The 25,972-nt window shown below is 43.6% G+C and overlaps 1 protein-coding gene across 4 annotated transcripts in view; it reads right to left on the reverse strand.

The window, feature by feature from the left end:
- slc8a2a (solute carrier family 8 member 2a) overlaps positions 1 to 25,972 on the reverse strand; it is a 63,311-nt gene that overhangs the window by 9,352 nt on the left and 27,987 nt on the right. For 2 of the 4 annotated variants that reach the window (XM_020465159.2, XM_020465156.2), the window contains exons 2-9: positions 15,816 to 15,878; positions 14,650 to 15,074; positions 14,222 to 14,359; positions 13,369 to 13,596; positions 12,974 to 13,255; positions 12,272 to 12,727; positions 11,119 to 11,483; positions 7,778 to 7,881 (exon numbers count right to left, since the gene is read on the reverse strand). In XM_020465159.2, the coding sequence (XP_020320748.1) occupies positions 7,778 to 7,881; positions 11,119 to 11,483; positions 12,272 to 12,727; positions 12,974 to 13,255; positions 13,369 to 13,596; positions 14,222 to 14,359; positions 14,650 to 15,012 (1,936 nt within the window). In that variant the 5' untranslated portion in view covers positions 15,013 to 15,074; positions 15,816 to 15,878. Of the gene's footprint in view, positions 1 to 7,777; positions 7,882 to 11,118; positions 11,484 to 12,271; positions 12,728 to 12,973; positions 13,256 to 13,368; positions 13,597 to 14,221; positions 14,360 to 14,649; positions 15,075 to 15,628; positions 15,756 to 15,815; positions 15,879 to 25,972 lie in introns of those variants that run through there. The other 2 variants (XM_031807562.1, XM_020465158.2) reach the window with 2 other exon arrangements.

Below are 25,972 nucleotides of genomic sequence, written 5' to 3' on the forward strand. Positions count from 1 at the left end.
CCATCCTCTACTAAATGCAATAGTCCAGTGAGCTCATCCAAAGAGGTATAGGCTTGACTTCCATCCATGTGAAAAAAAATGTGGAAGTGCTTTTTCAATGGGATGCAATGGGAGAGGGTCCATCGAGTTCGATTAACATGAAAAAAAGAAAGCTAATTCACTACGTGAGGCCTATTTGATCGACTAGGAGGTGCATAATGTTTACATTGTTATGAAGGTCCTGTATGAGTGGACAAGCTTGACATCACTGTTATGCACTGTACGTCGTACTGTGCGGTTGTTATGGTGTACGAAAGTGTGCTGCTTTATATATGAATGGATTATCAGAATGAGTGGCACATGTCAAATCAAATCAAAGTTTATTTGTCATGTGTACCGAATACAACAGGTGTAGACCTTACAGGGAAATGCTTCATTACAGGCTCTAACCAATAGTGCAAAAAAGGTATTAGGTGAACAATAGGTAAGTACATAAATAAATCAACAGTAAAAAATACAGGCTATATACAGTAGTGAGGCTATAAAAGTAGCGAGGCTACATACAGACTCCGGTTAGTCAGGCTGATTGAGGTAGAATGTACATATAGATATGGTTAAAGTGACTATGCATATATGATGAACAGAGAGTAGCAGTAGCGTAAAAGAGGGATTTCGAATCCCACCGTACCTTCTCCGCTGTGCAATCCGGTTTCCGAGCTGGTCACGGGTGCACATCAGCCATGCTCAAGGTACTAAACGATATCATAACCGCCATCGATAAAAGACTGTGCAGCTGTCTTCATCGACCTGGCCAAGGCTTTCGAATCTGTCAATCACCACATTCTTATCGGCAGACTCAACAGCCTTGGTTTCTGAAATGACTGCCTCGCCTGGTTCACCAACTACTTCTCAGACAGAGTTCAGTGTGTCATTTCGAAGGGCCTGTTGTCTGGACCTCTGGCAGTCTCTATGGGGGCACCACAGGGTTTAATTCTCGGGCCTACTCTTTTCTATGTATACATCAATGATGTCGCTCTTGTTGCGGGTGCTTCCTTGATCCACCTCTACGCAGACGACACCATTACGTATACAACACACCTCCAAACGAGCTTCAATGCCATACAACACTCCTTCCATGGCCTCCAACTGCTCTTAAACTCTAGTCAAACTAAATGCATGCTTTTCAACCGATAGCTGCCTGCACCCACCCGCCCGACTAGCATCACTACTCTGGATGGTTCTGACTTAGAATATGTGGACAACTACCTAGGTGTCTGGCTAGACTGTAAACTCTCCTTCCAGACTCATAATAAGCATCTCCAATCCAAAATTCAATCTAGAATCAGCTTCCTATTTCGCAACAAACCCTCCTTCACTCACGCTGCCAAACATACCCTCGTAAAACTGACTATCCTACCGATCCTCGACTTCGGAAATGTCATCTACAAAATAGCCTCCAACACTCTACTCAGCAAACTGGATGCAGTCTATCACAGTGCCATCCGTTTTGTCACCAAAGCCCATATACCACCCACCACTACGACTTGTATGCTCTCGTCAGCTGGCCCTCGCTACATATTCGGCGCCAGACCCACTGGCTCCAGATCATCTATAAGTCTTTGCTAGGTAAAGCTCCACCTTATCTCAGCTCACTGGTCACCATAACAACACCCACCCATAGCACTCGCTCCAGCAGGTATATCTCACTGGTCAACCCCAAAGCCAACACCTTCTTTGGCCGCCTTTCCTTCCAGTTCTCTGCTGCCAATGATGGAACAAATTGCAAAAATAGCTGAAGTTTGAGACTTCTATCTCCCTCACTAACTTTAAGCATCAGCTATCTGAGCAGCTTACCGATCGCTGCAGCTGTACACAGCCCATCTGTAAATAGTATATCCAACTACCTGCCTCATCCCCATGTTGTTTTTATTGACTTTTTTTTGCTCTCTTGCACACGAGGATTTCTACTTGCATCATCATCTGCACATCTATCACTCCAGTCTTAATTTCTAAATTGTAATTACTTCGCTACTATGACCTATTTATTGCCTTACCTCCTTACGCCATTTGCACACACTGTATATAGACGTTTCTATTGTGTTATTGACTGTACTTTTGTTTATGTGTAACTCTGTGTTGTTTTTTGTTGCACTGCTTTGCTTTATCTTGGCCCGTTCGCAGTTGTAAATGAGAACTTGTTCTCAACTGGCCTACCTGGTTAAATAAAGGTGAAATTAAAAAAATATATACAATAGAAGAAGAAGAGTAGTATCTTTGATAACAGTTGTGTTTGTGATGCTAACATTAACTCAAAAATTTGAAAATGCTTGAGTTGGAAAAACCCAAGCTGTTTATGACGAACAAGTCTCGTTCTGTCAACATAACATTGGCGATGATGTATGTCTCGTTTTTAGTCCAGAGACACTGTGCGCTAATGCCTCAATTGGTGTCAATAAAGAAAAGGGCGGGCTATAGGTTTGTTTCTACTGCTACGATTGGATAGCATGCAGCTGTACTTTAGGTTGAGTCTGCTTGCTGCTGAGCTCCGAATCACTGATTATTTTGGCACTGCCAACCATGAGCATGTGGGCAGGATTGAAATCTAAACCCCAAAAAAGGAAAGCTGTTGTGGGAAAGCTGTTGTGTACCCTAGATTCCCTACATTTTGGAAGATTGGTTATGGAAAATATTACGTAATCACCACTTACCCGTAGTCCATTTTGCAACTACTACAATTTTTTTACGACTAGTACCGATGATATATAGGCCGTTTTCAATCAGCTAAGTTGTTTTTTAAGTTCAGCTCTTCTTTAATTCCCTCCTTTCAAATAAACATCCTCCATTCCTCAATCCAATTTTAATGTATTATGTTCCTTTTTTTCTGATTCCCACACCACCTCCTCCTTGGCACATTGAGTTCCCTTTCAGTCAGTCAACTTTGCTACAACATACTATGGGGGAGTTGCACTCTCACAACTTTGAATGAAGGATATACAATCACAAGTAATAAGTCCCATGAAATCCGGCCTCGCTGGAAGTCCCGCCTTCCACAAGTGATAAGCATGAGCATCATTCCTTCAATTATTCAGCTCTTCACCTCGGTGTGATCAGGAACAATTCACACTACTAAAACAAACAATTGGAAAACGAGACTGTCTTACATTGCGCCAACTAAACTGTCCTATAGTGGTAGAGCGTGCTCAGCCCCTGGACGTTGGGGGTTGAAGTTTGTACTTGTTCTCATGGACACTGGGAGACTCTAATCTTGGCTCACTCCCTATTGCTGGGGAGCAGTGAGCACATGCTCTCACTTCAGTTGAAGCATGTCCCCGGTTGACTCAACTCCCTGGTTGACTCAACTCCGGTGCAGATCTTTTATCCAGGTGGGGCCCTCTCTCTCAGGAGTGGAGGCTACACCCCGGGGTGGTCTCCCTAATATGGGAAATGTTTGGCAGGGCTGACGTAGATCGCGTCACAAGAAAATGCGCAGTGTCATTTCAGGATGATTTTCCCCGAGGGACAATACAATTAAAGGGATACTTTAGGATTTTGGCAATGAAGCTCTTTATCTACCTCCCCAAAGTCCGATGAACTCATGGATACCATTTGTATGTCTCTGCATGCAGTTTGATGGAAGTTGCTAATGTAACTAGCATTAGCGCAATGACTGGACGTCTTAGGGTAAGTGCTAGCATGTTAGTTAGCATTGGCTCACCAAACTACCAAATCAAATCTTATTTGTCACATACACATGGTTAACAGATGTTAATGCGAGTGTAGCGTAATGCTTGTGCCTCTAGTTCCGACAATGCAGTAATAACCAACGAGTAATCTAACCTAACAATTTCACAACAACTACCTTATACACACACGCGTAAAGGGATGAAGAGTATGTACATAAAGATATATGAATGAGTGACGGTACAGAACGGCATAGGCTGCAGATGCAGTAGATGGTATCGAGTACAGTATATACATATGAGATGAGTAATGTAGGGTATGTAAACATTATATTAAGTGGCATTGTATAAAGTGGCTAGTGATACATTTTTTACATCAATTTTTCCATTATTAAAGTGGCTGGAGTTGAGTCAGTATGTTGGCAGCAGCCACTCAATGTTAGTGGTGGCTGTTTAAAAGTCTGATGGCCGGGCCTCCCGGGTGGCGCAGTGGTTAAGGGCTGTGCCACCAGAGACTCTGGGTTCGCGCCCAGGCTCTGTCGTAACCGCCGCGACCGGGAGGTCCGTGGGGCGACGCACAATTGGCATAGCGTCGTCCGGGTTAGGGAGGGCTTGGCCGGTAGGGATATCCTTGTCTCATCGCGCACCAGCGACTCCTGTGGCGGGCCGGGCGCAGTGCACGCTAACCAAGGTTGCCAAGTGCACGGTGTTTCCTCCGACACATTGGTGCGGCTAAATTCCAGGTTGGATGCGCACTGTGTTAAGAAGCAGTGCGGCTTGGTTGGGTTGTGTATTGGAGGACGCATGACTTTCAACCTTCGTCTCTCCCGAGCCCGTACGGGAGTTGTAGCGATGAGACAAGATAGTAGCTATTAACAATTGGATACCACGAAAAAGGGGTAAAATTTTAAAAGTCTGATGGCCTTGAGATAGAAGCTATTTTTCAGTCTCTCGGTCCCAGCTTTGATGCACCTGTACTGACCTCGCCTTCTGGATGATAGTGGCGTGAACAGGCAGTGGCTCAGGTGGTTGTTGTCCTTGATGATCTTTATGGCCTTCCTGTGACATCGGGTGGTGTAGGTGTCCTGGAGAGCAGGTAGTTTGTCCCCGGTGATGCGTTGTGCAGACCTCACTACCCTCGGGAGAGCCTTATGGTTGTGGGCGGAGCAGTTGCCGTACCAGGCGGTGATACAGCCCGACAGGATGCTCTCGGTTGTGCATCTGTAAAAGTTTGTGAGTGCTTTTGGTGACAAGCCAAATTTCTTCAGCCTCCTGAGGTTGAAGAGGCGCTGCTGCGTCTTCTTCACCATGCTGTCTGTGTGGGTGGACCAACTCAGTTTGTCCGTGATGTGTACGCCGAGGAACTTAAAAATTACTACCCTCTCCACTACTGTCCCGTTGATGTGGATAGGGGGGTGCTCCCTCTGCTGTTTCCTGAAGTCCACGATCATCTCCTTTGTTTTGTTGACGTTGAGTGTGAGGTTATTTTCATGACACCACACTACGAGGGCCCTCACCTCCTCCCTGTAGGCCGTCTCGTCGTTGTTGGTAATCAAGCCTACCACTGTAGTGTCGTCTGCAAACTTGATGATTGAGTTGGAGGCGTGCATGGCCACGCAGTCGTGGATGAACAGGGAGTACAGGAGAGAGAGAGGAGAGGACTCAGAACGCACCCTTGTGGGTCCCCAGTGTTGCGTATCAGCGGGGTGGAGATGTTGTTACCTACCCTCACCTGGGGGTGGCCCGTCAGGAAGTCCAGTACCCAGTTGCACAGGGCGGGGTCGAGACCCAGGGTCTCGAGTTTGATGTTGAGTTTGGAGGGTACTATGGTGTTAAATGCTGAGCTGTAGTCGATGAACAGCATTCTCACATAGGTATTCTTCTTGTCCAGTTGGGTTAGGGCAGTGTGCAGTGTGGTTGTGATTGCGTCGTCTGTGGACCTTTTGGGGCGGTAAGCAAATTGGAGTGGGTCTAGGGTGTCAGGTAGGGTGGAGGTGATATGGTCCTTGACTAGTCTCTCAAAGCACTTCATGATGACAGAAGTGAGTGCTATGGGGCGGTAATCGTTTAGCTCAGTTACCTTAGCTTTCTTGGGAACAGGAACAATGTTGGCCCTCTTGAAGCATGTGGGAACAGCAGACTGGGATAGGGATTGATTGAATATGTCTGTAAACACCAGCCAGCTTGGTCTGCGCATGCTCTGAGGATGCGGCTGGGGATGCCGTCTGGTCCTGCAGCCTTGCGAGGGTTAACGCGTTTAAATGTTTTACTCATGTCGGCTGTAGTGAAGGAGAGTCCGCAGGTTGTGGTAGCGGCCGTGTCAGTGGCACTGTATTGTCCTCAAAGCGAGCAAAGCAGTTGTTTAGTCTGTCTGGGAGCAAGACATCCTTGTCTGCGATGGGGCTGGTTTTCTTTTTGTAATCCGTGATTGACTGTAAACCCTGCCAAATACCTCTTGTGTCTGAGCCGTTGAATTGGGACTCTACTTTGTCTCTATACTGCCGCAAAGCGGAGGGAATGGCTACACTGTTTGTATTCGGTCATGTTTCCGGTCACCTTGCCCTGGTTAAAAGCACTGGTTCGCGCTTTCAGTTTAGCGCGAATGCTGCCATCAATCCACGGTTTCTGGTTTAGGAATGTTTTAATAGTTGCTGTAGGTACGACATCGCCGATGCACTTGCTAATAAACTCGCTCACCAAATCAGCGTATTTGTCAATGTTGTTGATTGACGCAATGCGGAACATATCCCAATCCACGTGATCGAAGCAATCTTGAAGCGTGGAATCAGATTGGTCGGTCCAGCGTTGAACAGACTTGAGCGCGGGATCTTCCTGTTTTAGTTTCTGTCTATAGGCTGGGAGCAACAAAATGGAGCCGTGGTCAGCTTTTCCAAAAGGAGGGCGGGGCCTTATATGCGTCACGGAAGTTAGAATAATAATGATGCAGGGTTTTACCAGCCCTGGTAGCACAATCGATATTTTATTATTTTTTTAACCTTTATTTAACTAGGCAAGTCAGTTAAGAACAAATTCTTATTTTCAATGATGGCTTAGGAACATTGCCCCCTGTTCAGGGGCAGAACGACAGATTTGTACCTTGTCAGCTCGGGGGTTTGAACTTGCAACCTTCCGGTTACTAGTCCAACGGTCTAACCACTAGGCTACCCTGCTGTCGACATTTGATTGTGAGGAATCTAAGTCAGGTGAACAGAAGGACTTGAATTCCTGTATGTTGTTATGATCACACCACGTCTCATTAATCATAAGGCATACCCCCCCGACCCCTCTTCTTACCAGAAAGATGCTTGTTTCTGTCGGCGCGATGTGTGAAGAAACCAGCTGGCTGTACCGACTCCGATAGCGTGTCTCGAGTGAGCCATGTTTCCGTGAAGCAAAGAAAGTTACATAAAGATAATGTCTCTAATGTCTGTCTGGAATGCTACCCTTGCTCGGATTTCATCAACCTTGTTGTCAAGAGACTGGACATTGGCGGGTAGTATGCTCGGGAGCGGTGCGCGATGTGCCCGTCTCTGGAGCCTGACCAGAAGGCCGCTTCGTCTGCCCCTTTTACGGTGTCGTTGTTTTGGTTCGCCGGCTGGGATCCGATCCATTGTCCTGGGTGGTGGGCAAAACAGAGGATCCGCTTCGGGAAAGTCGTATTCCTGGTTGTAATGATGGTGAGTTCACGTTGCTCTTATATCAAGTAGTGCCTCCCGACTGTATGTAATAAAACCTAAGATTACTTGGGGTACCAATGTAAGAAATAACACGTAAAAAAACGAAATACTGCATAGTTTCCTAGCAACGCGAAGCGAGGCGGCCATCTCTGTCGGCACTGGAAGTTACCTGTAACTTCCTGAAAATTGGCTGCAGAGACAGTTCATCTGATTCTGGGGAAGTAGATACTGTAAATCCCGAAGTATCCCTTTAATCTTATATTATCTTATCTTATAAAACTCTTCTAGAGATACTGCAAGTGTAATGGGAAAAGGTTTCTCACAATATGTGCCAAATGGCAATTTTCGCTGTGTGTAACAGTGGATAGTAGGTTGAACAAACCTTTTGAGATTTTTTATTAACTAACACTAACCTTCACACACACAACACACCCCACTGACCTGAGATTCCTCGCTTTAGCCATTTGGGCTCATCCAGCACAATGAAGAAGTTTTCCTGCTTCTCATATTCCTCCACATTTACAATGCGTACCTGTAGAGTCTGACTGTGGAGAGACATGCAAGCATGCACCCACCCACCCACACACATACATACATATACACCCACACTCACACAGGGAGAGAGAGAAGAGGGTTGTCATCAATACACATTGTTATATTTGTAGATGTTTTAAACACGTTTGATGAGGACAAAAGGAAAATATTTTTTAAACACACACACACACACACACACACACACACACACACACACACACACACACACACACACACACACACACACACACACACACACACACACAGCTAGTGCATTCATCTTAAGATAGCTAGGTGAGACAACCACATCTCAGTAATAGCGAGTACAACTGAAGAGTACTTATAAAACACTGTATCCACACATTTTCACTTGTTTTTTCATCAGAAATGATTGCTTATGGGTAACTTCATGTGTATGGGTACCCTCATGTTGTCATGTCCTGACCATAGAGAGCCCTTGTTTCTCTATGGTGTAGTAGGTCAGGGCGTGACTGGGGGTATTCTAGTTTATGATTTCTATATGGTGTTCTAGTTTATTTGTCTATGTTGGTGATTTGTATGATTCCCAATTAAGGCAGCTGGTAATCATTGTCTCTAACTGGGGATCATATTTTGGTAGCATTTTTCCCACCTGTGTTTGTGGAATATTAGTTTGTGTTTTGTGCATGTGCACCACATAGTCACTTCTCATAACTGTATTGAATTATTATTTATTTATTTTTGTCACAAATGTGTCATTTGTACAGTTCTTTATTTAAAATGTAGTTATTTGTAACAGTTAACTGTGTAAAACCCAGCAGTACTACTTATTTCTCAGAGTGACGTGGATATATAGCATTAAAAAAACATGATTATTTGTCTCTGAAATGAAACCATCAAGTAACAGATTTTAAACAAATACATGTCTGTCATTGAACAACCCTATGCCATGATTAGATGGTAAAAAAACACCAATCTCTTTCATAATTTCTTTAAAAAATAAAACCTAATTTTCAAACAATTCTGAAAATGGATATATAGCGTTTTGGAATGAAACTCTTCAATTGTTTCTCAATAAGTGCAACTGTTACTTCACGAAATGCAAGGGTTTAATTTCTGCTGCTCCATAGGAAAGCACCATGTAGTGGACGCGGGCTTCAACCGGAACCAGTGGAATGTGCAAAGCAGCGGGTTGACATGGGAGAGCATGGGAATGTTGAGCACCAGGCGGGTTGCAGCGTTCTGGACAAGTTGCAGGGGTTTGATTGCAAAAGCGGGGAACCCAGCCAACAGAGAGTTGCAGTAGTCCAGACGGGAGATGACCGGAATTAGAACCTGCGCTACTTCCTGTGTGAGGTAGGGTCGTACTCTACGGATGTTGTAGAGCATGAACCTGCAGGAGTGAGTTACTGCTTTGATGTTTGCGGAGAGTGACAGGGTGTTGTCCAGAATCACGCCAAGGTTCTTTGAACTCCTGGAGTTGTCAACCATGATGGAATGGTCTCGCAACCGTCCCATGATACAAGCAAACAATACTTTCCTACCCTCTGAAACATTAACAAACACCCTGTCATTTAAATCACATCAGTAGCTGAGGTGCAATAAAGAATTTAACACATAGTGGAGGCTAAATAATTCACAGTGCATCACATACACAACACTCAAACACACACGGTACTGTACACACACAGAACAACACACTAAACAGAACCTTAAACCACTTACCACTTATTCCTTGATCACATCGACAGCATCATTGCGTTTTGGTACACCAGAAGTATATTCATTTGGATTTATCGAACGTATATATCAAAATGTATGCATAGATGGCTTGACAGAAAAGGTAGCAGACGGTGAATGTTGAACTTTTGTTGCACACATATCCAGATGATGCTGCGTACCATTTTGCGCATTGACGATGTACAGTGGGGCAAAAAAGTATTTAGTCAGCCACCAATTATGCAAGTTCTCCCACTTAAAAAGATGAGAGAGGCCTGTAGTTTTCATCATAGGTACACTTCAACTATGACAGACAAATCACATTGTAGGATTTTTATTTAATTTATTTGCAAATTATGGTGGAAAATACGTATTTGGTGACCTACAAACAAGCAAGATTTTCTGGATTTTGTCTGTCATAGTTGAAGTGTACCTATGATGAAAATGACAGGCCTCTCTCATCTTTTTAAGTGGGAGAACTTGCACAATTGGTGGCTGACTAAATACTTTTTTGCCCCACTGTAGGTGTGATCGAGGTGTTAGTGCACCATTACAGTAATAACAACAATATATGACCTGAAATGATATCACATTACAGTATGAGTACTACCTGTAAGTGCACAATTAGTCCAACGTGCAACCACAGCTTATATCGTCTGAACTTTTAATAGGGAAAGGATCTGTCCGCTAACATTAGCAAGAGGCTGTCAATCATAAACTACGGACGCTGCTCCACGTGGGAGTCACTGACTGACACAGTGACAACCCATGATAATCCCCATAACCCCAGTTACTGTAGCCTTATAGGATACATTTCCATCAATATAACATAGTACATGTGGACACCTACACAGACACACACATACTGTACACGAATATAATTTTGATCCCATTTGCTTAATGGGAGGGATACGTATAACATTCAGTATATGTGGACACATACTGTACATAGACAAATGTGGACACAAACTGATGGAAAAACACATTTACCAACATACAACGATGCATTTACACTGAACTGTATTACAGTTCCCTCTAGACCTCAACCCTCACCTGTACTCTGTACTCTCATCTGTGCAGCACTGCTGCTAACAAACCTTCCATCTGATTCCTTAGCAGAGAGAGTAGGCATTAGGCAATCTTGTTTTGGAGCCTCAGTGTCTACGGGGTTTCTCAGCTTCCTGTCTGTACTTCATTGATTTGTTTGTGTAAGTAAGTGCATACAGCTGGTTTTCCAGGTGTAATCAGACACCAGTTAAAAGGAAAGAGCAGCAATCAGTATACTGTGGCTAGCAAAATCCAGAGTAACCCTTCCCTGGTCTAACCTCATGTACCAGGCTATAGGCTGTTGATGACCTAGCATTGACATCTGGTTGAAATTATGTAATTACAACCAGATTACAACTAGTTTACAACCAAATGAAATTATATCATTACAACCGGTTTACAACCAACAGGTTGTAATTTGGTTGTAAATGACGCCATTTCAAACAGTTTTTCCGGCTGGGTACCGTCCCCCTACTTTAGGGTTGGCATAGAGCAGGCCTCACCTGGTCTGTTCGTTGGAGAACTCAAGCTCGCCCTTGGTCTCCTCGTAGTCCACGCCGGCCCGGGCGCTGCCATCCTCAGTGCGGTAGGGCAACATCACGGTGCCCCGCGAGCCAGAGTTCCGCACCACCGTCACCACCATCGTACCGGAGCTCTCGCTCACTCGCAGCACGCGCTCGCCGAACGTGAAGATGCCTGCGTGGTCGTCGTCCAGGATGGTAACCATGGCAACTAACGGCTCCACCAGCCGGCCCTTGGGCGGCGTTCCCAGTGAAACCTCGTTGCCGCCCTCATCCAGACGGAGATTCTGCAGCCGCACAAAGAAGTGCTCGTCTTCCTCGAAGACGTCGTCGTCCAAGATGCCCACCTGAAAAGGACAGGGGACACACAAAAAGTTGAGTGTGGAATTACTGTATGCATTGAGACAATCTTATTTAAATGCCCAGTGCAGTCAAAAATGTGACTTTCCTGGGTTTTATATATATTTCCATGTAGGAATAATATTGTGAAATTGTGAACATGATGATAATACACTTTTTAGTGTGAGAGCTGTTGGAAATGTCATGCTGTTTTGGTGGGATGGAGTTTTGGCCTGCCTGTTGACATCACTCCAATAAGCAAGAGAGTTCCAAACCTTTCTGCCAATAACAGCTAGTTTTCCCCTCCCCACTCAGACCACTCCCAGACAGTCCTAGCAAAATTATTCCTTGAGAAATTGCTCCTGTTAATTAAGAAGTTATTTTTGTTCCTTTTAGAGCATTTTGATGGAGAACAATCACAGTAAGGTACTTAATTGTTACCCAGAGATGATTTGATATTGAAGTAAAAACAGCTGCATTGTGCCTTTAATCTAATCTCATCTGAAATGATTTAAACTAATCTCTAATCCATCCAAGAGCAAGTTTTCCCTTGCCACTGTCGCCTCTTTTCGCTCTTTGGAGGTGCAGGCCATGACAAGTTGCTCACAAGTACTGTACTAGTAAACTAGTAAATTGACTAGTAAACAAATACTAGTCAATGAGTTAGTTGATTGATTGTTTGGTTGATCAAAGTATTACTCAAAACTACAGTAAACAGCGACTATTCTCCTCCCTCCTCTCATAATTTCCCACCCTCTTTTCCCCTCTCCTTCCTTCTCTCTCCTCTCCATCTAACCTTAATCTCCTTCCGACTCTCCCCTGGTTTGAACACCAGCGTCCCCTCGCTAAACTCATAGTCCGCCCCGGCATTTGCCGAGCCATTCTCCGTGTGGTAGTCCACATAGAAGGTGTGCTGCCCCATGCCACCCTCACAGATCACTGCTAGGCTCAGGGTACCACAGTTCTCTGTGCACTGGTACTGGGCACGCTCAAAGGACAGGTGGGTGCACGTGGCCCTGTCCTCTTTCTCCAGGGCTCCGCACTCCGTTGCGGCGGCTTTGCGTCGCGTGTGCTCGGCGGCATGCTTCTTGAGCACATTGCCGGCACCGATCATCATGCGTGTGGCTTGGATGCGGTAAAAGGCGCGGCTCTTCCTCTGCTGCACCAGAGCTGAGTAGTTGGCCATCTCGATAAGCTGCTCCAGGTCTTTGTCCGGGTGCTTCTGCTTCAGGTCCTTCAGGATGCGTACCACCTAGGTTAGGTCACAACGTAAACACAATATTAACTAAATGTTAATACCAGGCTTAAACAAGGATAACAAAATGATACCGCAATGTAAACACAATGTTAACACAATGTTTTTAAAAAAGGAACAGCACCAGGGCCAAGACACGTAAAGGACCAATACCATCTCCCTGCCCACTCCACTCTCCTATAATGCTAAACTCTTCTGACTCGTCCTGACTATTCTCTTTCCTGATCTCCTGGCTCAGCCTACCTCATCTCTGTTCTGGTCCAGCTCCTTGCCTGTCTGAACAGAGACTGTGCAGACACGGGAGGAGTTTCCAGCAGTGGAATTACTATCCGAGAACTTAGCGTCCATGATTACATCGATCCCCTTGGGCGCCAGGTCACCTTCCGTTTCCACAACAATGCCATGCCGCTTGTCGGCACGGTAACGCTTGTGCATGTACTTGTAGAAGAGCAGGCGGCGGTCGGCGATCCAAGCCAAGATCACACACACTGGGAAGTAGAGCAGAGTGACCAGAGCCTCCCACACCTGCAGAATTAACACACAACATTTCTATATAATATAAAAACACACAAATGCATACAAAATCTGTCTATAAACCCCCGCTGACACACAAACACACACACGCAAATAATACAGACCTCCACTACTCCCGGGGAGATAACAGCCAGGATGAGGTAGAGCCAGATGTAAGCGAAGATGCTCCAGAAGGCTGTGATGAAGAACACTCTCAGATGTTTGATCTTTCGCGACTCCCCGTCGGGGATGACCCACACACACACTCCGATGATCACAAACATGTTGAAGGCAGCGCTGCCCACGATGGTGCCCGGTCCAAGCTCACCCGCGTCAAAGTTGTGACCACACACCTGCCAACAAGACAGCAAAGAAATCAAGTTGAATAACAAAATAAGCTAGGGTTACGCTACCTCCATTAAGGTATCTGTCAATGGGGAACCCAGTCTAATTCAAGCAAATCAAGGGTCCGTCAGGTGTAGCATGTAGTACAAAGGGATTGTGGGGACACTCAGGGGTAGTGTGTAGAGCCCTGCACTGGCATGAATTTTAAGCCCGAGCCCTACCCATACTCGCAACGTTCAGGCCCTACCCTACCCAGGCCGATTGCTTCTGCGAAATTGAAGGCCCTGCCCGAAACCCAAGATCAGAAATAACTTCCTCCATTAGTAAATGCATTAGCCGCTCCTCTCTGTCTGTCACTCGCTCCCTGCGTGCAGGTTGAAGCACTTCTGACATCCTGTTATGATCTTACTCAGATATGACTGTACCGCGCAGGGGAGCAAAAGCAAATGGCTCAGCTTCAAAATGTTAGTGATCAATTTGTGATACCTGAGCCCTGCCCGTACCCTAGTTAGTGATGAAAGATACGACCTATCCAGCCCTAACCTGATGGGTTTGGGGTTTATGGGGAGTGGAGACACGGGGGTAGTGTGTTGTATATACTCTGGGGTGGGTTTTGTGGGGTCACCAGCATACCTCGATGACAGAGAGAAGGATCTCTGGTGCAGAGGAGCCCAGGGCCATGAGCGTGAGGTTAGACACAGTCTCGTTCCAGATCCGCACAGTGGTCACTGACGTCTCCCCGTTGGGTTTGGTGATAGTCACCTCTTTCTCCTACAAAGACAAGGACACACATCACAGTTAGGGGAACATGCAGCTAGTGTTTTACCAATTCAACAATTCAGTGATATTGCCTATGAGCTGATGCTAGAGGACAGTATTTAAAAAGTTCCAGAACTTTCACCAAAGTTCACAGGTTTTTCAGAGACCCCGGTCTGAGAAATCCCAGAATCGTTCCTGCTACATTTCTGAAAAACCTGGGAACTTTGGGGAAAGTTTTCAGAATCACCACAGCATGAGAATGACTGAAGGACAAAACAAAGAGAGAAGTGGTCACTGGTCACCTGGGAGGTGATGACCTCGATGGAGGCCATGAAGCGGTCGGCGATGATGGACACACCCAGGAACATGTACATGAGGCAGGTAAAGTAGACTATCGCCCTCCCCGTCTGCTCCGCCAGTGGAGGGCTGAGTGGTAGCCACACAGGCAGCACAATGCCAGGTCTACACATCACCTTGTCTGTGCACGCCCGCTTGACCCCTGTGGTGTTACCAGATGGGGAAGCTGGGGTGCCTGATACAGATTCCCGCTCCACCACCTGAGGCTTGGAATGGAAGGAAGAGGTGGCCGGGTGGGGCAGGAGGAGGAGGATGGAGAGGAGGAGTAGGAAGGATGGGAGTGGGGGATACACAGGGTGGGGTCCCATGCTATCCCTGAGTTAGGTGGTGCCTGGGGTCACCGGAGGAGCAGCTGGGTAGGAACACTCTCCTGAGAGAACATTGAGAGAGAGAGAGAGAGAGAGAGACCAAAAGAACAACAGGGGTTGAGGATGTGGCTCTCTAAATTGTTCAGTAGGGTATATTAATAAGGTCTACAATACATTCAACTGTGCCACTCCCCACATACATGAATGCCATTTGGGTATTTCTGAGATTAATTAAAGGGATAGTTCACCCAAAAATAAAAATAAAATGGTTCCTAACCTACTTTAAAGTAGTTATTTTAACATTCCGAATGTCAGCAATGCTGCTATAATTACCACTTTATAAGTATTAGTATAATATTTATTGCTATTGTTTGTTTGTTTGTTTTGAACTGTTTATCTGTTTCTTGTGCTGTTTTTAGTATGTGCCTTGGTAGGGGTGGGGGGGGGATTAAGGATTGGGGATGTTTCATATTTGTTTATTTAGCTACAGTCACCAACGGTTAATATTAGCAGCTAGGACTAATACACAATGGAAGTTAAGGGACCCGAGTTAGCATGCTCTACATTGTCCAACATTACCGTAGTTACTTCAAACCCGAGTTCTCTAGAAACGTACCATTGTTTTACAGTCATCGATGCCAATGCTAGTGGTTGGGCACTGGAGCTTAGTAAACAAAACCCAAAGCGTGGATTGAAGTCTCTTCTGGCACACAGACCATTCTCAAGGTAAGGAAATATAGACAAATATCGTCAAAATGAAAAGAACAAGGACTAATGAGTGTGTGAGTGAATATGCATGTTACCTCACTCTGGCGGTATCAAATGCCAGTCTAGACAAATGCAGAGTGCTATCAGTCAGCAGCGATCTAATCGAGAGGAGAGGAGAGGAGACAGAAACAAGAGAGAGGGGGAGAGAGAGTGAGGAGGGGGGGAGAGAGAGTAGAGGTGCAAACAAACAAACAGAGAGAAGGTATAAAGACACTGATATAAGATCACTGCAGGAGGCAAAGAGTTCCAATGACAGAAACAGAAACATGAAAGAACATTCAAACACAGAAAGATGTGAGGCCTGTATAGTACTAAAAGTGGTGCAGCGGGAACACTACATGTAGGTACCATTTAAGGGAAGGTTTTACATGTAGGTTATAGACAGTTAAATATAGCTTTAATATGTTCATAAATCATGAACTAATAACTAAATATTGAAAGTTATTTTAAAAGGGAAAACCACCCCCCTCAAACAGAACCTTAATGTAAAGTCCTACCAGAGCACCTTTGAAGGTGGAGATCAGATGCAGGTGGGGTAACACTAAACACCCTATCTGACTTAAACCCATCCTTACCCTGGAGTGGAGCTGCCCACTGGCCATGGGGGGTTTATGTCACAGCGTGAGGCCACCTATAGGGTCACCTGTCACCCCCCCCCACCCCCCTGCACAGGTAACCCTAGGGTGGTGTGTGTGGCACCATGTCTTATTCATTGAGAACTTAAGGTCATTACTTGTTCAATTAGTTATGATGGGCACAAGCCTGGCTGTGACTGGTCCCCAATAAACATGCATTATGAAAAAAGGGTCCTTACAATGGAAAGAATCTGTCTATTAGCAGGTCAAGTATGCTACCATGATAACTTTGAAAAACAGAATGGAGGCAGACATCTTAATGTTTTTTGATGATAACTTCTGTAACTAGCTACAAATACATTAATATTTATCTACACTACTAAATACGGGGTACATTTTCAGTGCTATCACAAACAAGACCTATGCTTTAGGCTAATGCTAATTTGAACTGTTAATAGGTAAGAACTTTAAAACCCCATGTATGTCATCTAGGGCAGTGGTTCCCAAACTGTGGGTCAGGACCCACTTGTGGGCCACGGCAGGGGTCCAGGTGAGACTTTTTTTGTGCATTGTTACAATTCAGTTAATTAGAATTTGTCACAAGAGCTCATAGTCAAATCTACATAAGAGTTAAATATTTTAAAGAGGATGATTTTATAATTATTTTTTACTTTTGTCTGGTCTGGGTATATTTTTTCACCACTCAACCCTTTTGCAATTGGTGGGTCAGGAAGCAGAACGTTTGGGAACACCGGATCTAGGGAACACACACACACTTATTACATAAAAAATGTGCATGCATGCTTGAGTGTATGTTTGTGTAAGTCAATGCATGCAAGGTTGTGCGTGCATGCATGCATGTAACATGGATCATGCATGCATGTAACATGGATCATACATGCATGTGTGGGTGAAAAAAATGGGGATGGGTCATCTATGGACTTGAAAGAATGTGTAGAGCATGAGCTTGTGTGTGTGTGTTTGTGGAGGGGGGTAAGTGATTGAGTGAGAGTGAGTGATGGAAATGGAAGCGTGCTGGCAGGTGTGCGTTGCCCACGGTAACAGACACCGCAGTGTTGCATCATTGATGGCTCCTGTGCCTTGGCAAGCTCATTATTAGGTTGTGATTGAGAAATGTGGCCCCGAGCACCATGCACCGCATCACATTTCACTTTCCAAGGCCTGCTATGGTTACCATGGCCTCAGACTGAGGGCCACCTTACACCGGGCAGTGGGGCCAAGGGGCCCGAACCAAAAATAACCCACCGACTGTTCACACCTGGACAGGAATACTGAACAGGTGACAGAGCACAGCAAAGAGAGATGCTGTAGTATCAAATCAAATGTATTTATATAGCCCTTCGTACATCAGCTGATATCTCAAAATGCTGTACAGAAACCCAGCCTAAAACCCCAAACAGCAAACAATGCAGGTGTTGAAGCACGTTGGCTAGGAAAAACTCCCTAGAAAGGCCAAAACCTAGAGAGGAACCAGGCTATGAGGGGTGGCCAGTCCTCTTCTGGCTGTGCCGGTTGGAGATTATAACAGAACATGGCCATGATGTTCAAATGTACATAAATGACCAGCATGGTCAAATAATAGGTATGGGACAGGTAGCACGTCCGGTGAACAGGTCAGGATTCCATAGCCGCAGGCAGAACAGTTGAAACTGGAGCAGCAGCACTAATTGATTAGTAATACTAATCAACAGACTTACAAAATACATAAACACTCCTTGTGACCCTTAGGCTGTGCTATTATGGACATCATACACACAAATAGAGGAGGGAGCCACACAAACACATACTTATTTTCATACAGGCACTCATAGGACACCGCTAACACACCATACCAGAAAATAAACCTTATCGACAGACAGCTAGCTGCCTGTAAACTCACACTCTGAGGCCTGGTCCATAAACAACCCCTCACCGGTAAACCTTTTTAAAAAAATGTATCTTTTATTTAACTAGGCAAGTCAGTTAAGAACAAATGATTATTTACAATGAAGGCCTACCCTGGCCAAACTCTATCCCGGACGACGCTGGGACAATTGTGCGCCGCCCTGTGGGACTCCCAATCACGGACGGTTGAGATACAGCCTGGAATCAAACCAGGGTCTGTAGTGACGCCTCTAGCACTGAGATGCAGTGCCTTAAACCGCTGCGCCACTACACTTCATGTAGATCTGAGAGGACTGAATAGATATAACATTTGGAACATTGGCCTAATATTGAGTTGCGCACCCAGCAACATTTCAGTTCTTGACACAAACCGGTGTGCCTGGCACATCTTTTGTCTTGCCCATTCACCCTCTGAATGGCACACATACACAATCCATGTCGCAATTGTCTCAAGCCTTAAAAAGTATTCTTTAACCTGTCTCCTCCACTTCATCTACACTGATTGAAGTGGATTTAACAAATGACATCAATAATGGATCATAGCTTTCACCTGGATTCACCTAGTCAGTCTGTCATGGATAGAGCAGGTGTTCTTAATGTTTTGTACACTAAGTGTATTAATAACTGATAGGCTTGGTAGGACTTTCACCATATTGCTTCTATCTGTCAAATTATTTCAGATCTCCACAAGTGCTTACTGCACTGCACTGCATTGTCCGTTATTGAGGCCTTTTCTGGTCGGGACCCAGACTCATCTGTGGCAGTTCAAATGTGTTTACATTGTGATTCTGATTGGGTGAAGGCACTACTAAGTGGTGCACTCACTCTGGGTTTCCAATCCATATTGAGATCAATGCCTTTAGGTTCTCCCTCTGGACCACCATCAGGCAACACTGCAGATGAAACCCGTTTATAAGAACAGTCAATCGATAGACTCATTAGGGTAACAGAGGTGTAGAGATTATTTATCACTCCCACAAATCCCATAATAGACTTACAATGCATTCTGAAAGTATTCAGATCCCTTGACTTTTTGACTCTTTTTACAAATTTAGTTTTGAATACTTGTATAAATAAGCTATTTCTAAAATACATCTTTTTTTAAATCCTCAATCTGAACACAATATTCCATAATGGTTTTTTTTTGTGCAAATGTATTAAATATAAAAAACAGAAATACTTATACAAGTATTTATTCAAGTATTCAGACCCTTTGCTATGAGACTAGAAATTGAGTTCAAGTCCATCATGTTTCCATTGCACATCCTTGAGATGTTTCAACAACTTGATACAAATTAAACTATTTACCTTTGGTAAATTCAATTGACTGGACATGGTTTGGAAAGGCACACACGTCTATATAAGGTCCCACAGTTGACAGTGCATGTCAGAGCAAAAACCAAGCCATGAGGTTGAAGGAATAGTCCGTAGAGCTCCGAGACAGGATTGTGTTGAGGCACAGATCTGGGGAATGGTACCAAAACATTTCTACAGCATTGAAGGTTCCCAAGAACACAGTGGCCTCCATCATTCTTAGATGGAAGAAGTTTGGAACCACCAAGACTCTTCCTAGAGTTGGCCGCCCGGCCAGGGCCTTGTTCAGGGGATGACCAAGAACCCGATGGCCACTCTGACAGAGTTGCAGAGATCCTCTGTGGAGATGGGAGAACCTTCCAGAAGGACAACCATCTCTGCAGAACTCCACCAATCAGGCCCAGAAGGAAGCCACTCCTCAGTAAAAGGCACATGACAGCCCGCTTGGAGTTTGCCAAAAGGCACCAAAAGGACTCTCAGACCATGAGAAATAAGATTCTCTGGTCTGATGAAAACAAGATTGAACTCTTTGGCCTGAATGCCAGGCGTCACGTCTGGAGGAAACCTGGCACCATCCCTATAGTGACGCATGATGGTGGTAGCATCATGCTGTGGCGATGTTTTTCAGGAACAGGGACTGGGAGACTAGTCAGGGTCGAGGGAAAGATGAACGGAGCAAAGTACAGAGAGATCCTTGATGTAAACCTGCTCCAGAGCACTCAGTAATTCAGACTGGGGTGAAGGTTCACCTTCCAACAGGACAACGACCCTAAACACACAGCCAAGACAACGCAGGAGTGGCTTCAGGACAAGTCTCTGAATGTACTTGAGTTGCCCAGCCAGAGCCCGGACTTGAACCCGATCGAACATCACTGGAGGGACCTGAAAATAGCTGTGCAGCAATGCTCCCCATCCAACCTGACAGAGCTTAAGGGATCTGCAGAGAAGAATGGGAGAAACTCCCCAAATATAGGTGTGCCAAGCTTGTAGTGTCATACCTAAGAAGACTCTATGCTGTAATCGTGTCCAAAGGTGCTTCAACAAAGTACTGAGTAAAAGGTCTGAATACTTATGTAAATGTGATATCCGTTTCTATTTTGAATAAATTTGCAAAAATAAATAAAACCAGTTTTTGCTTTGTCATTATGTGATATTGTGTGTAGATTGATGCGGGGGAAAAAACGATTTAATACATTTTTGAATAAGGCTGTAACGTAACAAAATGTGGAAACATTCAAGGGGCCTGAATACTTTCCAAATGCACTGTAGTTCCCAGGCTAGAGTGTATTTTAATTCAGTTCACAATGGGTGAGAGCTTAGATGGGTTAATGACTTCCGTTGTGTTTCAGTCTCTCTACTCAGCAGATCTGCAGAGGGCAAACTGTTGGGATTGTGGCTGCTGCTCAGCTGTTTGCGTCTCCTTGTTTAGATCTGTGAGACCCTGACTGTGTTTTAATAGTCTTATGTGGCCAAATGCGGCCCACTTATGGAGCAAATTTTGAATTTGTGTTAGGATATTGAATTTGAATTTAATATTATTGGATTTGTAATGCAATAATTGAATCATTTAATTCATAAATTGAACTTGATTTGATTCCATCTGTTCTCCTTTACCTTTCCTGACTGAAATTATGGTTTATAAACTTGATACACAAACAATGAACGCAGTATCTACAATATTGAAACTGAATATATAAATATTGAATATAAAATGTAATTTAAATAACATTTCAAAACTGAATGCAATGTTCATTAAATTCGGTTTAAGATCATGAAATACAAGTTCAATTTATTAATTGAATGATTCAATTTGTGCATTAAACATAAAAAAATCTTTCATTCAAATTCAATAGCTTAATACAAATGAAACATTATTCAATTCAAATAGAATTTCTGTTTGCACTGAAATCACTCCATGCCCGCTGGTCAATTCTTACTTGTTGACTAAAACCAGAAAGTATGTAGAAATTATAATGGATGTAAATATTTTAATAATTTAATATTTGAAGGTATTGAACTACTTTCTAACTCTCTAACAATGACCAATAATGAGATTTAAGCGTTCCACGCGCCTTCCAAGCAAGCTGTTCTTTGATGGAGAAGCTCGTTTCCCCTGTCCTCTCTGAGGTGTCAGTACGGTAAACCGTCTCGTCCGTTGCCTGTTCTGTTCCTGTACAGGACACTGAGCTGTGTGACAGCTCTTCTCTCGTTAACCCCTAGCGACACGGCTGCTGTCTGTCAGCGGCGCCGATAAGTGATTGCCTGGGATTAATTTACACAGATAGCAGCGTCAACAAAATGGGAGTTAGCACCTTTTACCGTTTCATATTTTCTCTCCCCACATGGTGACGGAGGGGAAGCGTCAGGTAAGGTAAGGGATACTGTCTCTCTAGGTTCAGGTGAGGGAGAGAGTGAAAGAGAAAGAGAGAGAAAGTGAGAGAGGAAGAGACAGAGATGAGTGTTTTACACTTAAGCAAAGTGAGGTCTTTCTATGTAAATGGACCCCACTGCTGAAGGAATAATATAAGAGAATACACTCAAACGGGCCAAGAATGTTTTTAAAAATTATATAGAGAAAAAAAGTCACTATCAAAATGTTTTTGTTGTTGTTTAATTTCATAATCAAACAATATACAGTATTAGCCTAAACATGCTACATTGTTATTAAATCTAAAAATGCTTATATTACCAATGCGTATGTTGGCAATGGCTAGTTTAAAAATACCAAAGTGTGGATTGCAGTCACTTCTTGAACATAAAGCTCTTTCAAGGTAAGGAAACAAATGTCTAAATATGCCATTTATCTGAACTGTTCCTTTAATAGAATGCCTGTGTTGACATTTTATAGCACTTAACAGGAGTAAAGAAGACCACAAACCTTCACTCAAGTGAACTGTAACCATCATGGTGCAGGTGGCAGTATACTCCATTTGCATTAATTTTGTCAATGAGAGCATGCTGGCTCCATTCTGGCTCAAACACAACACACTGGACTCTCTACAGTGACTCTGTTTTGGCTCCAAGACAACCCAGCTTCAAGTCTTTCACTGTGTTTTTGTTCCTAAAGTGAATGTGTTTCAGGAGGGTTAGCATGCCAAAGTCTGCCTCGTTTCTGTTAGCACACAGAGGCCTGTATACAGCATTACTCCTAACATGGACAGCTTAGAAATAACCCTTTTGGTCTTTTCACGGAACACACTTTATTATTCAATGCCCTTGAAAATATGCCAAAGCAAAACCACAAATGTGATAGCAAAATGGAGCTACTCGCCACAAAGCAACCGATCCATTATGCCGTAATGGTAATGCTAGTTTGAGTTACCCACAAATCATGGCAGTTAGACAGTCACCCTGTTTGCTGTTAAACGAAAGAAAGGAAAGTGATCCATCCCTTTAATAAGTAAAGCGAGGGCTGTCCATGGAACCTGTAAGAACCAGATGAGTCAGAGTGTAAACTAATCTATACCTCTGGCCCCGGGCCACACAGACAGACAGACTGTCATAGCACTTTTACAATTAGACCTACTATCATAAAACTGTTACAATTCTGATATAAGTGAGGGATGTGTACATGCAGATGTTCAAGATGATTAAGAATAGGATTGCCGGACACACAGTAATTCATGGTTACCAGTATTTAGCAGACGTTTTATCCAAATTAACTTCCATAATGTTACAATTGTGACTTCACTGAAAAGGCCTTTTTGAAGAGCAATTTACCGCCAACACATTGCATCTGTTAAGACAGAGGTAATAATTACCACTTGAAAATAAATTGGATCCTGGACCTCTGGTTCAAAGTTAGGCCTAACCTAGGATTTGTTAAACAATCTCCCGGTTAGGTTGTTTTCCATATTCATTTTTTTCCCACACATAATGAATGTCCAGATACAGTATATGTGAACCTTTTCAGTTTTAAAACTTTCCATTAACAAAGGGATGATAATAGGGATGCAAATGTCTGACTCAAAGGGAAGATCAGTATTTCACAATTTAATGTTAGATGGTTACTCAGTCTGAAAGTAGTCTATGTGTCACGCCCTGACCGTAGAGAGCGTTTTATGTCTCTATTTTGGTTTGGTCAGGGTGTGATTTGGGTGGGCAGTCTATGTTCTATGTTCTATGATTTTCTATTTCTATGTGTTTGGCCAGGTGTGGTTCTCAATCAGAGGCAGCTGTCTATCATTGTCTCTGATTGAGAACCATACTTAGGTAGCCTTTTCCCACCTGTGTGTTGTGGGTAATTATTTTTTCTGTGTGTATTTGTGTGCTTCACGTTCTTTACTGTTTACCTGGTTTTTTGGGGGGGGGGGGGTGGTTGTTTCACTTTCATTAAAAGATGTGGAACTACATGCACGCTGCGCCTTGGTCGATTTATGACAGGGAGTTTGAGGATAGCGAGCGTGACACTATGTGATCCATGGTTCAGATTTCTTCAAACAGTCATTATAAACTTCAGTGAACTTTCTCCACTGCTAGCTAAAAGTCAATGAGAGTAATAGGGGCACCTTCAACCGTGCAATTTACAAAATGTCATGGCCAAATTAACTGAAATGAACAATTATTTTGTTTGACATGATGTACTTTTGTATACCTTAGGTAGTATTTCTGAAAGTAGAGGTCACGAACCAAAAGTGGTCCCCGTAACATGCATACAACATCACATGTGCACCATACATTGCTCTCTCGCTCTGCTGTGTGCATGATGTCCCTCATGCTAGCTATCACTCATGGTGAGGGGCTGAAGCTCATTGGTTGAATTTAAATTGCTAGGGGGCTAGCCCATGTGGTGGAAAATGGCTCAGCACAGCTTCCAGCAAAACAGTTGCTTTCAAACTAAGGCGTTTGTGGCTAATTGAGGTAAAACAATTTTGCTCATAGATTATGCATGTATGAACTACAAATTGACACATCCAGACTAAAGTGGGAGGGTTAAATCATACTTAGTAGTTGCCAAAGTTTATGTCTTAAAGGTGATTTGACAATATTTATATATTTTTTCAAATCAAAATAGTTCTATCCAACAAGGTAGGAGTGCAGATACATAAAAACTCAAGAAAATATGACAATCATAACAAATTAATCTAAAACAAATGGAAAAAAGAAGCACCACGTGTCACGGCCGTTAAAAGAGCTGGACCAAGGTGCAGCGTTGTGAGCGTACATTTTCTCTTTTATTCAAAATGACGCCGACTAAACAATACAAACCAAACCGTGAAGCTTAATGCTATGTACCATAAAACAAAGTTAACTTCCCACAAACACAGGTGGGAAAAAGGGTACCTAAGTATGGTTTCCAATCAGAGACAACGATAGACAGCTGTCCCTGATTGAGAACCATACCTGGCAAAAACATAGAAATAGAAAATCATAGAAACACAAAACATAGAATGCCCACCCAACTCACGCCCTGACCAAACCAAAATAGAGACATAAAAATGATCTCTAAGGTCAGGGCGTGACACCATGTAATTTCCATATTTGCAGCGCTTATCTCTTCCATTCATTTGGGGTTGAGGCATGTAGATGTATCTACACAACCAATGATATAAAATGTGTACTTGTATTGACATTAGACTACTTTGGAGGTCTGAACATCTGACAATTGTGGGGGGGGGGGGATTTTTTGGGGGGGGGATTTAATTCCAGTTCAACTTTATCCTATACGATTAAAGGTAAAATGGTAATAGCATGGTACTGTTATTACATGAAAAATACATATGGGTCTCTGTGCGAGTGTGATTCATTAAAACAAGTATTGCTATGTTGTGACTATGTACCATTTGGAACCAGGTAGTTACTGTGTTGAAATGTAAATATGTTGACCTATTTAACTAGATATATAACTATGAAACAAGTTAAAACATATCTCTGTGGAAATGTTAATGCGAACTACAGGATGTTAAAATGTTGAAGTACTAGAATTGAACTACACTCTTAGAAAAAAAAAGGGTTCCAAAGGGTTTTTTCAGCTGTCCTCATATGATAACCCTTTTTGGTTCCATGTACTGTAGAACCCTTTTTGGTTCCTGGTAGAACTCTTTTGGGTATACATGTTGAACCCTCTGTGTAAAGGGTTCTACATGGAACTCAAAACGGTTCTACCTGGAACCAAAAAGGGTTCTTCAAAGGGTCCCTCCTATGAGCACAGCCGAAGAACACCTTTTCTTCTAAATGTGTACATAGTAGATACAGGGCATTCGGAAATTATTCAGACCCCTTCCTTTTCCCCACATTTTGTTATGTTACAGCCTTACTCTAAAATGTATTCACTTATTCTTTCCCACTCATCAATCTACACACAATACCCCATTACATAATACTTATGTAAACGTGATATTTCTAAAAACCTGCTTTTGCTTTGTCATCATGGGGTATTGTGTGTAGATTGATGAGGG

Source organism: Oncorhynchus kisutch, linkage group LG28, assembly GCF_002021735.2.
Source record: "Oncorhynchus kisutch isolate 150728-3 linkage group LG28, Okis_V2, whole genome shotgun sequence".
Lineage (NCBI taxonomy): Eukaryota > Metazoa > Chordata > Actinopteri > Salmoniformes > Salmonidae > Oncorhynchus > Oncorhynchus kisutch.